Source organism: Aplidium turbinatum, chromosome 12 (assembly GCF_918807975.1).
Source record: "Aplidium turbinatum chromosome 12, kaAplTurb1.1, whole genome shotgun sequence".
NCBI classification, from domain to species: domain Eukaryota; kingdom Metazoa; phylum Chordata; class Ascidiacea; order Aplousobranchia; family Polyclinidae; genus Aplidium; species Aplidium turbinatum.
The window spans coordinates 6,388,455-6,404,814 of NC_137483.1; the positions used below are offsets into that span (position 1 = coordinate 6,388,455).

At 40.7% G+C, this 16,360-nt stretch overlaps 2 protein-coding genes across 2 annotated transcripts in view; both read left to right on the plus strand.

The window, feature by feature from the left end:
* Positions 1 to 7,077, plus strand: part of LOC145781415 (uncharacterized) — a 246,798-nt gene extending 239,721 nt beyond the window's left edge. Inside the window, exons 10-11 of the mRNA XM_082593201.1 lie at positions 5,838 to 6,048; positions 6,635 to 7,077. Coding sequence (XP_082449327.1) covers positions 5,838 to 6,048; positions 6,635 to 6,732 — 309 coding nt within the window. The 3' untranslated portion in view covers positions 6,733 to 7,077. The remainder of the gene's footprint in view (positions 1 to 5,837; positions 6,049 to 6,634) is intronic.
* A 3,866-nt stretch (positions 7,078 to 10,943) lies between these two features.
* LOC145780533 (uncharacterized) lies at positions 10,944 to 15,730 on the plus strand. Its single transcript, XM_082592159.1, has 2 exons — positions 10,944 to 15,139; positions 15,355 to 15,730. The coding sequence occupies exon 1, from the start codon at positions 10,944 to 10,946 to the stop codon at positions 14,223 to 14,225; it is 3,282 nt and encodes a 1,093-aa protein (XP_082448285.1). The 3' UTR covers positions 14,226 to 15,139; positions 15,355 to 15,730.
* Positions 15,731 to 16,360: the final 630 nt, after the last annotated feature.

Genomic DNA, 16,360 nt, shown 5'->3' on the forward strand with positions numbered 1-16,360 from the left:
AAACGAAAACCAATTTAAGTTTACAAGCGATAGGCTCCATTTCAAAAGTTTGAAGGAATAACACAGTATATATTTATATTATTTTATATTCGAAGGAATAACTCAGTATATTATACCACAACACAGTTATGGTATAACACAATACCATACAGAAGGTATTTCGTTGGCGCTGTAGGCTACTTAGAACTGCAATCAAAGCTGAACAGAAGCTAAATCAGGGACATACATTTGAATTCGGACCTACATCTCAAATAAGTAACTAATCTGAGTCATCAGTTTCCTCTGCTTCTCTTTCACTATCACTTTCTTCATCAGGAACTTCTTCAATTTGATCGCTGAGACAATCAGGAACCATAGGACCTGTGAATCAATTCAGCATGTACATTCCCCTTTTCTTACTCTATCCGTTACCATGTGGATCAAGCTGATGAATGTCGCTTTCATCTGCCGACTTTCACATGTTGGCAATGAAGTTTGCACGAAGGACATGTTGCTTGATGGTTGCTTTGCATGGAGGGATCATAGTTAGGGGCTTTGAATTGATACTTCACATTGAAGAGGCTTAAGCGAGCAATGTTGACGTCCTTAACCTTGTTTTGTCCATACAAAACCCACACAAACTCTTCCAGCACAAGGTAGGTGTTTTCAGCCATTGTTGAAGAGCCAAGTTCTCCAAACGTTTTTTTTAACCTTGGAGAATTCTCTACAATATTCAATGGGCGTACTTTCTCTTTGCCCTTAAATGAAGGAGAGTAGTCGCAGCCAGTGAACGCATGCAAACTTGGTAATGCTTCACAAAGTTTTTTTTCCCAAAGTGTCTGCCTGCAATGTTACGTCAATGTACCTGCGACTGTTGTTGTTTGAATTTCCTACGTCCATGTATATTCTGAGGGAATTGTTACAACTGGCATGATACAACAAAATCACCAGCACATCAGTGTCATTTGCTCTTGCAGTGATGACGTGGTTGGGGCAGTGGCGTAGCCAGAAAAAAAATTTGGGGGGAGGCCAAATATTTGATGAATTGAAAAGAACGACAAAGTGTTTGATTTAAGACATCGCCACCTGATGTGCAGTGGCGTATCCTGGTGGGTTAAGCAAGGGAAGCAATAAAGCTGGCGGGGGGTTAAAGCGTGCCGAAGGCACGCGTATTCTAGGGGGGTCCGGTAGCACGCTCCCCCGGAAAATTTTTGCAAAATTACACTCAAATAATGGATTATAGCGCTTTCTGGAAACACTTTCAGGGTAATATTTGTATTAAATTTATAGGCAGATAAACAGCTATTAACTTACTAAAGGTAGCTGTTACATTCGAACGGGCAAAAACTGCGGCTAAAATTAGAGAACACAAAAAACTCAGCTACACAAAAACCCAACAGAGTAAGCGATTCTGAAATTGCTTCCACAGATTAGTTAAAAGAAGCGTAAATCGCGTAAACTTTGCGCGATTTACGATTTGCAAAATTTATTGGTGTCTTTCGCATGTCTTGCTCTAGCTCATTAATACTTGTTCCTGTGTACGTGTCACTGACAAAATGAACCTCTGCAGCAGATGTTCTACATACATTTGTTAATATACATGTTGCTACTCCTTTGAACTTAATAGGTAGGTTTCTCAAACATCTGATAACAAACATGGCATCAATAATTAAGACATCCACAGATTTAGGTGCTGTACTTTCAACCTTTCCTTTAAACCTTTCAAAGATTTGCCACCTTTTCTCATTCATTAACGTGCTGGTAGGTCTATATCGATTTTTGTAGTTAGTACCTTTTTCGTCCCGGACGCATTAATGACGAAAAATAAAATGATTGATTGATTTCCTTCCAGTTTGTGCAGAAGTGTAGACTTTGCAGTAGAACTCATTGACCAATCGACATTTCCAATGCACATAGGGACAGGAGTTGAAGGATACCTGAAGACAATTGGTAACTCAATATGAGTTGTCACAGCAAGAAAAAGTAGTCACACAAAAAGGTCTCTTGTCCCTTTCACTTGTATTATTTTGTTTCTTTCCTTGTTCACCACCTTTGCTTTTAGCCTACAGCATCATAAGAGAAATTTCTGACTACTTTCCTGTGGATTGGTGACTCAAACTTGGAGGTGGATATCAAGAAATCTGTCTTGAACTCAGAGTACACCTTCTCGGCAATCCTCTGCACTTGCAGAAGCTCACTTGTGACTTCCTCAGATGCATATTTTCCACTTCCAATGGAATACAAAACATCATTCTCAACAGGATCTGCAAATGGGTTCATAGTTGTGTCCACAACACTGAGGATTTTTTTCCCAAATCTGATGTATCTCACTCTTGATGGTTTCAGCTCTTGAGCAGGTTCTTCAAGTTGAGCTAATCCTGCTTTCATCATCAAGCTTCCAACAACAGCACTTTTGTTGCTCTAAGGATATTTCACCTCTTATGTGCACCAAAATTCTGTGTCATCGATGCTATCCTTGTCAGTCTTGATGCAGCATCTGCATTCACGGTCTGTTCCAACGTGAGATCAACATCACATCGACTGAATGCTTTTGATGTTCGTCTGATGCTGAAAGACCCATTTTGCAACTGATCTTTCAAACCAGGGTGAATGTTCTCAGTGTTCAGTAGCTTCATTACATACAGGGTCATCCATCTGGGATAGTTGTTGTGACCAGTTGCAAAGAACAGGGGAATCATCTTGTTCAGAGAATAAGTAAACAAATCTAAGTAACTGATCCTCACAGCTCTTGTGAACATTTGGTAGTGCTCCACCAACTTACAATACTGCATTCAAAGCTGAGCTGTAGTTCCATGTTTGCCATTCAGTGTATCATCTGTGAATTTCTCATAGGCTGAGAGAAAGTTTGTGTATTCTTCATGACTCTCAGTTTCGTTCATCAGGCCAGGTGAAGAGTTGTTGTGAAGTAGCTGAAGAAGTTTCATCACTGGAACAATGGATGTGTCAGCTTTAAGGAGGAACATTTCCAAATGTTTTATTCTGAAAGCGACTGCAAGGAGGGAATGAAGTCTCTTTGCTCGATTGTAAAATGTTCCTTTCAAAAGACCATTTAATGAGCCTAATGCCAGTACCGGTACTCCGCTTTCCACTAGAATGTGGTCACCACCCGCACCAGAAAGGATGTATCCTAAGCACTTGAAATATGCTAACTTGATGTGGAAGGCTCAGTAACATACAAACAGTCTATCAAACATTAGTGATTTATAGGACTGAATCTGCAATGCAGGCTTTGTAATTGCTAAGTCATAGGTCACAGGTATGTATAAATCATGGCTTGCATCAGAAACTCGAATTGCAATATTCATTGTGTGCTGCACAACATCAAGCCTTGGTGGATTTCCAACTGGCTCCATGTATATCAGTGTTTGACTTGGAAAAGTCATCTTTAGTAACCAGAGAATTCCACTCATACCACATTGGAGTATTGTCAACAAAGCTACAAGATATCATCCACACATTGTCTCTTCTTGCAAGCTGCTTAGAGCAAGATGGTACCACAGTCTCGTGAATGTGAAACTTAAACTGGTTCACTTTAGGTTTGACTCCAATGTATAGTGGAATATCACAATCTTGAACGTTTAGAGTTCTACGCTTCAGACACTTTGGCGGTTGATGGCGTCCCACTCTGTTTAACCGCTGATGATTTTGTCACTTTTTCCTTCTTTACAGGTGGTTGATAATGAAAATCTGTGTCTTCAGAGTCGTATGCAGATGTGGTTTAAGATATATCTTCATCCTCAGCTGTGTGTGAACCATATTCTGTGTTGTCAGACAGCTTTCTGTCTTTCACTGTTCCAGTTGTTTCCCTACAAACATTTTAAGCTATGCCGAGGGTGTCGTGAAGAGAGTTGCTTCCATCCAATGTTTTAGTCAATTCCTCATAAATGTCGAAAGCCAGCCCGGTTGATAAATTTGCAATACTGATTAGTCCATCAGGTGTAGCAGAATTCTTATTTGCGATATTTGAGGCCAATTCAGTTTCTACTTTTTCTGCTGTTGTATAGCTTATGCATTATGCAGTGTCCTAATCTGTTAACCGTACCGGTTACTGGCGTAGACCTTATGGTCTCGCCCTCTGCTAATTCAGAAATTTCACATAGAAGCAGTGACGCTAGAAACCTGAGATTTCTTGACTTTTACTTTTTTTTTTCTTGCCCCAACTTTTAATCCCGATTATGTTGGTATCGGATAATTGTGAAGTTCACAATAAACCTTTTGTCACAGCCAGTTATGAAATGCAAGAAATTTGCTGAAATTCAATAGCTTGATTGACAGTTTACTATTAGCGTGCGGTTTCATTTTGTGTTTGTCACTGATAATGATTGAGTTTATTTCTTTAGCATGCGGAAAACGCTTTCAGCCATGCAAGTCAATGAAGAGGTTACGTTGATTTAACATCTACTAATGTTAAATTTATCTAAAATGAGATATTTGACTAAAGAATTTCGCTATCGCCTATCCAATTCAAAAATAATTGCGACAGGGTTATGTACAATTATTCGACATTACTTGACGTGGAATCGACGTAAATATGGACACCAACCCATTAGTTACTTTCACATATGGCATTTTATGACAGTTCAGACGTTCACGCTGCATGAGGAGAGACCGCGCTTCGAATGAGTCATTCTTTGCTGGCAGACAATAATTAGGAAAGTAATTTGTTATTCGCGCAAATTGCTTTGTAGTGCAAAAAGTGCATGGAATACTGTTTGCACAAAAACGTAAAAACTAAATTGATGAAATTCTGTGTTACGCTCCTTGGGCAAAGTGGAAAACATTAAATCGACTCCGAACCGGTGTTGGACGCACTAAGTCTGCAATGGTGGAGTGGGGCTACGACACGGGCCCAGTTGCATGTATCTGTGGCACCGAGCCCCAAACAGCGGACCACCTTCTTGTTTGCCCTTGGCTTGCCACCCGGTGCAGTAGGTGGGACCTGTCAGTGTATAACACCGTTGCGGAAGAATGTGTCAATCTGTGGTGTATCAACGAACTTTAGAAGACTCGATAGAAGAAGAAGTTATGGATATTTCACAGCCAAGCCAAGCAAAATATGTTTTTGAGGTTTAACTAGCCCCCTGGTCACAGCAGATACAATGTCATCCAAAATGGATTGTATCCGGCGTTCCTGTTTCTCACATGCTACTGCTAAATTCCCTGTTAAGAATAGCCCTATTTTCAAAAACTTCAGTAGAATGCTGGGAGATATGTTGTAGGCCTAATCGGATAGTATAACACTATGTCGAGCAGCAGTGGCCATGTCTCCAGATAGATTAACACAAAGACTAATTCAGGAGTTTATGACTTTTTATTTATCCCAACGAGAAAACAGCATTAATATCACATTTCAAGCTAAGTTAGAATGTAATTTCGAAGATCAGTGAAGTTTCACTGCGTGTTAATCATGTCACAATGAAATAAGCATTTTTCTTGATAAGATTAGGCCTATAACAACAGGTTTTTACAGAGAAAACGGTCAGGCTAGTGCAAGTAAGAAGTTTATTTTCGAAATCTGCACAAAATTTCAGTCTAAAAACACTTGTCAAACCGTACTGACCCAGACAGTCAAATAAATCGACCTGGCTCCTGTTCTAAAGTATTTAGTCTGTGTTCAGTTGCAGTGCTGCGTCAACCATTCATTTTTGTTGTATTGCTGAAGGTGTATTCAATGAAAATGGTATCAAATATATCTTTCTGTGCGGTGAGCGTAATTGTAATCTGCAGGTTCCTGCAGCAGATGAGCTTTATTAACCTAGAAAGGCAAGCATAAAATCTGTGACTTCTCTTTTCTGGTTTGTTTTTGATCACAATATTTCTGTCATATTGGTGTGTAGGTGACAATTGCTGACAATGGTAGTTTTGTACTTACTCTCGCTTCCAAACGTTTTCCTGGCAATCACACCATTCGGTTCCATATCATTGTGCATCAAGAACGGAATGCTTATGACTTTACTTTAGCAATTACCTTAGCAGTTTCACTTTCAAGTATTGGAGTCATATTGTCGGCTAGCTTTTTCTTGAGATACAAACGTTTTAAGAAAACACGTAAGTGATTGTGTTTTCTTTTAATAATATAAAAAATAAGTAGCCTAGTGTAGAAAGCAAATGGGTTGCTCAACCAGCTCAGTGGCCGAGTGGTTTCGCCTTCGGCTCTGGTGCTGGTAGATCTGAGATCGGTTCCAGGTCGGGTCAAACCAAAGACTTTAAAAACGGTACCGATTGTGTTCTATCCTGCATAGCGCAGTGAGAATGACTCGGGTGATAATGTGATAACATCGTAAACCTGATTTAAATTAAAAATGAGCCCTGTCGCTAAAAGACCTTAGCTGTAGAGCGACAATAAATAGACAATAACAGTCTGTTGTAGAGCGACAATAAATAAAACCATAACATTATTATTAAATGGGTTGCTCATACTAATATTTTAGAAATGGAAGATTAGCATTTGCCCACTTAGGACACAGTTTGTTATTAGAATGGCTATAACTGCGGCTTCAATTTTCAGTAACTGTTTTGTTTCAAGGTAAACATATTCAATATTTTGTAACTAACTGTTTCAAGGTGTTTGTTTGAAATTAATCAACTGTTTCGTATTGGGAAACTTTACGAAAATGTTTACAGTTTTCTTTAGGCCATCTACCAACCAGAAATGATCATATCCGGAATAAGCCAACTGGAAAGTTTCTCACGACGGTTCGAAAAAACTCTGAAACGAATTTATACAAATAAAAAAAAATTTGTGCAAAGATTAGTTCACTCCCTAACTTTTACCTACTACTGCCAAACTTTTTATCTTGGTTATGGAATGGAAATAGGTTATGGTGGTTTTGTTTACAATCTCGTACTAGGTTCAGTAATACTGTGCAGTATAGGCCTACACAGTATATCTGGTATTCGTTTTTTAATTTTTTTACGAATTATAAATTGTAACTTAAAATGTGCATTTTTAAGCTTAAACGTTTGCTCTTAAAGGGGTACTAAAGAAAAAACCTGACTTGGCGATTTTCCACGTTCTTTGTGTTTAACATGCTACCATAAAACGATTTTCAATAAAATTTTGCCCCATTGCGGTCTGACCACCATTGTGCGCGTGCTTTTGTCAGAGCTTTCAAAACGAGATTGAGCCTGAGCAACGAAGCGTGCGACTGTACACTGTACAGTCTACGTCATAAAGGCTAGCAATCAACCGATCACGCAATAATTGTTACTGCGGGCGATTTGACTGTAGGCTATGTATGTATGTACATCAAAACAGCACATTTTAACATCAAAACAGCAGACAGTTTGCTCAAAACATCAGATGTGGTAACGTGGCTTTTGTTATTGCTGGCTTTTATGACGTATTCTTGAGCAGTGTTTGCACGTTTTGGTCATTTTGAAAAAAATGAAAATAAATAAAACACTGGACTTTGGGCCTTGCCAGCGCCATTGAAAACAAATTTTTTTGGGTAATTGTTTTTGAAATGTATTCTTGAATGTTCAGTTTACTCATTTTAATGCTTAATTCCGGTTTGAAATTTTCCTTTAGTATGCCTTTAAGCTTAAAATGGTGAATTTCAATCTTACGTTAGTTCAAGTGGAGTGTTGCGTGTGTAATTTAAAGCATGAAAAATACAATCTGTTTGCTGGCGTGACAGTATATTGTTGCGTTTTGTAGCTCAGAAGTCGATTGTAGGTTATTATTACTTTTGAGATATTCCTAAAGTAGATCATAGAGCTGATTGATCTTTGGACGCTTTCTATAACCGCCTGTTCTGTTAGCCACGCTATTTCAATTGCAGAGGTGGGCAGTAACTAGTTACAAAAGTAACTAGTTACTATAACTAGTTACTTTTTGAGTAACTGTAACGGTAACTTCGTTACAATTTTCCAAAAGTAACGAAACGCGGTAACTAGTTCCTATTTTAGCACTTTTTCAACAGTTACAGTTACAAGTTACTTTTGTATTGAAATTTCAGTTTTTAATTGCCGTTTATTTCTCTGCACGTGTTTGTGTCTTGCTTAGTGCGTGTTTGCTGCGTTTTGCGCAATAATGCATTTTTCTCGCTGCTGTATCGGCGCAGCACTGCGCATGCGCGGTTCTACTTTTGTTTTGTGGTCCGGTGGAAAAGGGTTGCCATATTGGCGAATTTATCGCCAAAGTCCAGAAATCTGGCGATTTTTTAAGACGTTTAGCTTCATATTTATGATTTGGCTCTTTTTTGGCGATTTTTGACAACTGATTTGGCTAAATTAATTGTTTTTGGCGATTAATCGATATGTACCAAAGACGGGCAAGACACAACAATACAACAGGGTTGAGCATTATAATAACATATTTTACATATTTACAAATGAGTTTAACAGTCAAACGTTTTCTGTAAGATATTTTCTCTTCACTTTCTAAGTTTTGAAGTTCACGTGTTTACGAGTGATAATATATTGATAAATGCCCTTTTTTGACGGCATAGTAGCTTTCTCCTGGCGATTGATCAACCGTAATTGATGTACTGGAAAGTTGCTTAGCTTAAAACAATATAGAAAAAACACTTTATTTTGGAAAACATTTTGGTGATTTCATATGCCCTTGCAAAACACGGTGGCTCCAAGTTTATTGTGACGTAACGATTTATTGAAATCATCGTCCCTTGGGATCTTAGTTTATCGCGTACGGAAACAACATTCCGTGATTCATGGAAAATATTGTGTTCGATTTGTTGCTTCTTTATTATAATTTGGGAACTTCAAAACATGTAAAAATTTATCTTAAATAAGCCCACTTGTGCCTGAAATATTATCAGACAGTTTGTAGCCAACGTTGGGCAAAAGTTCTGTTCATCTGTGAACTTGGGTTGTTTTGTCAGCCAGTTCGGACTTATTTAGTAAGTCGAGATTTGTAGAATTCGGGCAAGCAGCTTTAAAGAGATTGCTTCATGTGAGTACCGTACAAATTGATTGCTAATTTGTAAATTTAGCCTTTGCTACTGTATGTGTTAATAGTCTGACGTATCTAAGCTGAACATATCTATCACTATCAGTTTTGTACGCGCTGTGTTCACTTGTAAAAGGGCTTACTTAATGACACAGCTTTATTGTGCATGATCTACGTATTTTCGACGTATCGTAACGCGTTAATTTCATTTGTTATAGCTGAATTGTAACCGCATTGGAATCCTGTGTAAAGAATTTCAGACTGTTGCTGTTGTCGCAATTCACCGGCTTACTTGGCAAAAATTGGTATGGACATTTTAATTATGTGGAATTTATTGCTGATTTAATTCACACTATCTGTCCGTAAAGCGCTAAAGGTCGACGCATATTCACGATGGATGTAGCAATGTAAAAAACTCACATTAATCATTATTGCCTTGTACTGTAGTTTTAGGCAAATGCGTGATTTGTGCTTTTATGTTATTTCAGAAAACGACTTCTTTTGATCACACTCCTGTTCTGATCACTCGGGATTGTGGTTTGAAAGACTGTTGACAAAAACGTCAAGTATCATTGTAATTTCGCTCCAATTCAATAAACGATTTCCATTTATATTCGACAACAGCCGGGTTGCCTTTGCGGTCGAGCCTAGTGATAGAGGATAATATCACATTAGTTTTCAATTTTCTTGCCGTGGGTCGGCAGATTTGTTTTCGTTATTCCTATTGCCTTTGGTAGGCAATATTAGTTTTCAATTTGTCGCCGTGGGTCGGCAAAGTAGTTTTCTTTATTTCTTGTTGCCTGTGTTAGGCAATAATTAGTTTCACTCTCTTGCCGTGGGACGGCAGATTTGCTGTTTATTTCCCCCTGCCCTCTGTAGGCAAATTAGTATCTCGTGCTCTAAAGTCGGCACACTAGTTTTCGGGTTTCTTTTGCCTATTGGTAGGCAATTAGTTCTAGTGTCGTTGCTGACTATCTGTTCACTGTTTTGCAAATTGCTTATCAAGAAACTGCCCTTGGATAGGTGATTTTTAGGCTTCCCATTCCTTTGTTACTTTATTATCCTTCGTAGACTTGTGCCAATATTTGCTGTTGATTACTTCTCATCTTCTACATTGAAACTTTCAGCACTACTGTAAATAACGATGTTTCAAACAACAGAAACTCCAAATGAGCAGGAAAATCCATCTTCTGAGGAAACCCAGAACCTTCCATCGGTTTCAGCGTCAGGTTCGCCGGAAACTCATGTCGAGGAATTCTCTTTGGATAAAGCCACGCGAGAAGACAAAAGGTTAGCTTCTTGGTTCGTTTTGTGCCAGAAAGCTGCAAAAGCTAAGAGTGTCGTAGAATTTAAAAACGCTGAAGAATCGTTTCAGCGAGTTTATGACCGGCTGCTACCAATGATGGAAGATCACTTAAAAACTTTTAAATACGCAAATGATGACTTTTGCGAACTAGAGGCGATGAAGCAGGCTTGGATTCAAAGGAAATTAGACATTAGCGTTGCTCGAGCAGAACTGAGCGCCGAACCCGAGCCGCATGTCGAACGTTCAGCTTTGCGAGAAACGCCAGCGGCTAGTGTGGTGTATAGTCGCCGATCGAAGAGGTCTAGCCGTTCTCGCTCTTCGTGTAGCACATCTGCCAGTGAAAGGCAGAGAACGGAGGCGGCACTAGCCAAGAAGCTTGCCGAACTTAAGTTGAAAAGCATAGAAGAAGAGCAAAGATTGCGGGCTCAAGAATCTCAGCTGCGGGCCTAAGAATCTCAGTTACAAGCAGATAGGGAACGATTCGAGGCCAAATTGGCTGTCGAGACAGCAAAAGCGCAGTTAGAAGTTTTGGACCAGTCTGAAGAATGCAGACGGTCCACGTCTCTAGCCAGCTTATGCGAGGACCAAGTGGATTCTGGCACACCGAAGGTGCCGGACTGCCAGCCTGGTCTTGCGCTATCTGGTAGAGCGGATGCTAGTAGGCATGTGGGTCAGGTGGATCTCGGTACAGGAAAGGTGCCCGAATTCCAGCCTGACCGTGCTATGACTGAGGTAAATAAAACTGTTCGTTTTCAGCCCTCGGACTCTGAAATTTTGCCTTGCATTGTGAAAGCTGTTGGCGAGGGCATGTGCATGCCTAAGCCAGAGCACATGACATTTTCAGGCGAGCCAAATGAGTATTGGACCTTTATTCGCCATTTCGAGACCCATTTGGAGAGTCGAGCTCACACCGATGGAATGCGAATGACTCTACTATTGCAGCAGTGCCGAGGGAAAGCCAAGCACTTAATCGAGCATTGTTCGATTATCGACTCCAGTGGAGGATACGCAGAAGCGAGGAAACTTCTGCACGACAATTATGGCGTGCCCCATATTGTCGCTAGGTCTTTCGTTACAAGGCTCATGGGAAGGCCTGATATAAAGAGCGAAGACGCGTTGGGCATGCGCGATTATTCCCAACTCTTACGTCAGTGTTCACTGGTGCTAGGGAAGCTCGAAAACTTGGGCGACCTTAACACAGTGGATACCATGGTGATGCTGGCTGCCAAGTTGCCGATGGAAACGCAGAAGGGTTGGAGGCGTCGCACTGCTAACATTATGCTGCAGTCAGGGAGACAAGCTACATTTAACGACTTTGTAGGGTTTGTGGAAGAAGAATCGAGAGTATTAAACGCTTTTGGAGGTTTACTATGCAGGTCGGTGAAACGAGATCAAAGGGTCCCTGCCAGCCCCCGATATACCCAGAAGAGCTCTTGTTCTGCCGTTGAAGCGACGGTTGCTTCACGGCCGAGGATGGCATGCTACCTTTGCAACGGACCGCATCCAATAGGTAGATGCAATGAATTTCTGAAAAAGTCAATTTCTAATCGCAGGGACTTCATCAGACATAAAGGAAGGTGTTACAACTGTTTTAGCGACAAACACGTTGTCAGGTCTTGTGATAGACCACCGGCTTGCACAGTAACGGGTTGTGGACGTCGCCACAACACTCTGCTGCACGAGGAAATGAGACCTACTGGCTCGAGGCAGCAGATTGACTTTTCACAAAGTCCCAGTAACAATGATCAAACCATAGAAAATAGCAATAATGGCAGGCCAGCCACCATTGCTAAGTGCGAAACGCTGCCTGAGCAAAGGGATAATTTCTTTTTCTGCGTTATCCCGGTCAAGGTTTATTACGAAAATAAATGCTTGACCGTTAACGCATTTTTAGACACCGGAAGTGACACCACGTTTTGCACCACGTCACTGGTGAAGAAATTGGGTTTAAGAGGTCAGCCAGACAGAATCCAATTGACAACTGTGGGCCAAATGCCGAGATCGGTTGATTGCCGAAAATTAGATTTTAAAATTCGGCCGCTAGATGACACTGATGAGCTGGATATAAGACAAGCGGTGTCGCTGGACGATTTGGCGTTCAGAAACAATCGTCCTTTAACAGATTCAGATATAGAAGCATGGCCTCACCTGAAGGGTATCCAGTTCCCTCACCTGGATACTGAAGAGGTCTCATTACTAATAGGCACTGACGTTCCATATGCTCATAGGCATCTGGATTCGAGGTATGGAGGGAGAAGAGATCCCTGTGCATTAAAGACTCCTTTAGGATGGAGCGTGATTGGACCCGGAATCAAGCGGGCAAACTCAAAACAGGCAATGGTTAATCTAATAAGCCAATATCAGGTACAGAACTCCCAGACAATCTTTAGGGACGTAGATTTTCCTACTTCAGTGGAGGACAGGAAGGGCCGTGATGATGACCGCGCAGATGCGGCACGGTACCTCCCTCATGACCCAGTGTTCGACCAAAATAAGTCAGACGCAGTAAAAATTGTTTCCGATTGTGTGGCCCAACACAGAGGAATTTCATTAGACAATGTATTGATGCAAGGGCCATTGTACCAGCCCGATGTAGACGAATGGAGGGAGCGGTTCCCTCAACTCTTTGAATTGCAGAGTGCCACTTTGCAACATTGTTTAAAGTCATTGCAGTTAGGTAGGGTGAGCATAGACCGACTGCATTACTTTTTCGACGCTTTCAATCAAAATTACAGCGCGATTTCGTATCCGCACTCTGTTAATGATAACTTTACAGACACCTTGAGGGTAGAAGGACGCTTGGAGAATACAGCGAGTCCTTGCAATATCAAACATCCAATCATTCTTTCGTATTCAAGTCAATCTAAAATTTCGTTTATTTTGAAGCAGAATCTCCATGTTGGTCATGCAGGAATAGCACACACTTGGACGTCTTTGCATGAGCGGTTTAACTTCTTCAAGGATTCCGCCGCTGTGCGGAAGATCGTTAGCAGCCATGTGACAACAGGAGAGCAGAAGATGACTGATCTACCTGATGTTTGTCTACGCTCTGAGAAGCTTCTTTTCAGTTCTGTCAGAATCGACTACTTCGGACCCTTCATGGTTAAGCAGGGAAAGAGCATGGTAAAAAGGTATGGATGCATTTTCACTTGCTTAACTATGAGGGCTGTCCACTTAAAGATTGCCTATGACATGTCTACTGACGCATTTCTTAACGCTTTTCGGCGGTTCGCTGCCAGACGGGGAAATCCTAAGGAAGTGTTTAGTGATAATGGCACCAATTTTGTCGGTGCACATCGCGTATTAAAGGATTGTTTGAGATCTTTACAGGACCCCAGCATTGAACAATACTTTCGACGAAAAGCAATGAGGTGGAATTTCAATCCACCAGGGGCGTCTCACTTCGGAGGCGTTTGGGAACGAATGATCCGCTCGGTTCGACGGATTCTCGATTTTATGCTCTCCAAGTTCGGCACACTGACGGACGACACGCTGAACACCTTCATGATTGAAGTGGAAAACATCCTGAACTCACGACCGCTGGTTCCAGTGAACTACAATTCGACGGATCAACAACCACTGACACCAAATCATTTATTACGACACAATTTGGAGAGTGATCCTCCAATGCTTTCCGTGAAGGCAAACGAAAAAGACTGCTATGCGCGACGACAATGGCGAAGAGTTCATTTCCTAGCCGATGAGTTCTGGCGAAGGTGGAAAAAGGAGTATTTACCGACAATCGCTTTGAGACAAAAATGGCCAGACCGAAAATGCAACTTCGAGACGAATGACGTCGTCTTAATTGTTGACGATAATTTTCCACGACGACGTTGGACTATGGGAAGAATCATCCATACATATCCAGATAAGCACGGAGTAGTGCGACAAGTAGATGTTCGAGTCGGTACCGGCATCCTGAGAAGGCCGATTGCAAAGCTGTGTCTTATCTGCAAGCCAGCCGAGGCCTCAAATGATACTGCAATCAACGCAAATTCTGTATAGATCGAAGCAGTGCAAGAACTGCGATTTCATGCGCTTCTACGAAGCAATTGCCTGGATTTGAGGGCAAATAATAGACGCTTTGCTGATTTTATGAACGCTCTGCTGATCCGTTGCTGCGGGAACCCGATGTACCGGAAGTCAATTGTGGATTGTATTTTTCGCGGTATCTACGCATTGTCGTTCCTGCATGCGGTGTGGAGACAACAATGAGTAGATACATAATGTTTCGTATCTGTGTTTTATGACTCGCTTCAGTATTGCAGCCGTAGAGTTTTCTGCCTTTACCCTTCGTAATTGCGAAAATATCTTGTTCCACGTTAAAAATAGGCTTGCATAGTTTTCCTATTTTTGGAGGGAGTGTAAGATATTTTCTCTTCACTTTCTAAGTTTTGAAGTTCACGTGTTTACGAGTGATAATATATTGATAAATGCCCTTTTTTGACGGCATAGTAGCTTTCTCCTGGCGATTGATCAACCGTAATTGATGTACTGGAAGGTTGCTTAGCTTAAAACAATATAGAAAAAACACTTTATTTTGGAAAACATTTTGGTGATTTCATATGCCCTTGCAAAACACGGTGGCTCCAAGTTTATTGTGACGTAACGATTTATTGAAATCATCGTCCCTTGGGATCTTAGTTTATCGCGTACGGAAACAACATTCCGTGATTCATGGAAAATATTGTGTTCGATTTGTTGCTTCTTTATTATAATTTGGGAACTTCAAAACATGTAAAAATTTATCTTAAATAAGCCCACTTGTGCCTGAAATATTATCAGACAGTTTGTAGCCAACGTTGGGCAAAAGTTCTGTTCATCTGTGAACTTGGGTTGTTTTGTCAGCCAGTTCGGACTTATTTAGTAAGTCGAGATTTGTAGAATTCGGGCAAGCAGCTTTAAAGAGATTGCTTCATGTGAGTACCGTACAAATTGATTGCTAATTTGTAAATTTAGCCTTTGCTACTGTATGTGTTAATAGTCTGACGTATCTAAGCTGAACATATCTATCACTATCAGTTTTGTACGCGCTGTGTTCACTTGTAAAAGGGCTTACTTAATGACACAGCTTTATTGTGCATGATCTACGTATTTTCGACGTATCGTAACGCGTTAATTTCATTTGTTATAGCTGAATTGTAACCGCATTGGAATCCTGTGTAAAGAATTTCAGACTGTTGCTGTTGTCGCAATTCACCGGCTTACTTGGCAAAAATTGGTATGGACATTTTAATTATGTGGAATTTATTGCTGATTTAATTCACACTATCTGTCCGTAAAGCGCTAAAGGTCGACGCATATTCACGATGGATGTAGCAATGTAAAAAACTCACATTAATCATTATTGCCTTGTACTGTAGTTTTAGGCAAATGCGTGATTTGTGCTTTTATGTTATTTCAGAAAACGACTTCTTTTGATCACACTCCTGTTCTGATCACTCGGGATTGTGGTTTGAAAGACTGTTGACAAAAACGTCAAGTATCATTGTAATTTCGCTCCAATTCAATAAACGATTTCCATTTATATTCGACAACAGCCGGGTTGCCTTTGCGGTCGAGCCTAGTGATAGAGGATAATATCACATTTTCGGTTTAACTTAAGCCCTGATCAGGAACCTGAAAATATTTATAAAACTGCAGTAAATTTCAACTTCTTGAAGGTAATTAACTAACTGACTATAAGCATCAAGAAACACGCAGCGATTAAAAGCAACTTGTTGATGTTTATAGTCAGTTAGTTAGTTACCTTCAAGAAGTTGAAATTTATTGCATTTAGTGTAACGCTTGCAATGCCTCTAAAAAGATTTTCTGACGTTTAAACCAGCAACAGCATTGCTGTTTGCTTGCCGTTGGTGGACGTTCTTGTGGAAGCAATACAAACCAGATTTGGTCATTGGTTTGAGGACAGCGACTTTCAGCTTGCGACTGCATTCCACCCACAATTTAGACTTAGGCCTATCTGTGTTTAATGCCTGATCATTAAGCGACACTGCTGAATTAAAGACCAAAATAAAACAGAACATGCTTCAAGCAATTGAAGAAGCAAACTGCTCTGCTGAAGAGGGGAGTAGCAGCGACACTGAAGTGGATGGTGGTAGGTAGAGCCACGGAGGACTTTTTGCACCACTTTACGCAAA

What these genes read in the sequence shown, in the direction of transcription:
- LOC145780533 (XM_082592159.1), top strand. Translation starts at nt 10,944, where the DNA reads ATGACTGAGGTAAATAAAACTGTTCGTTTTCAGCCCTCGGACTCTGAA.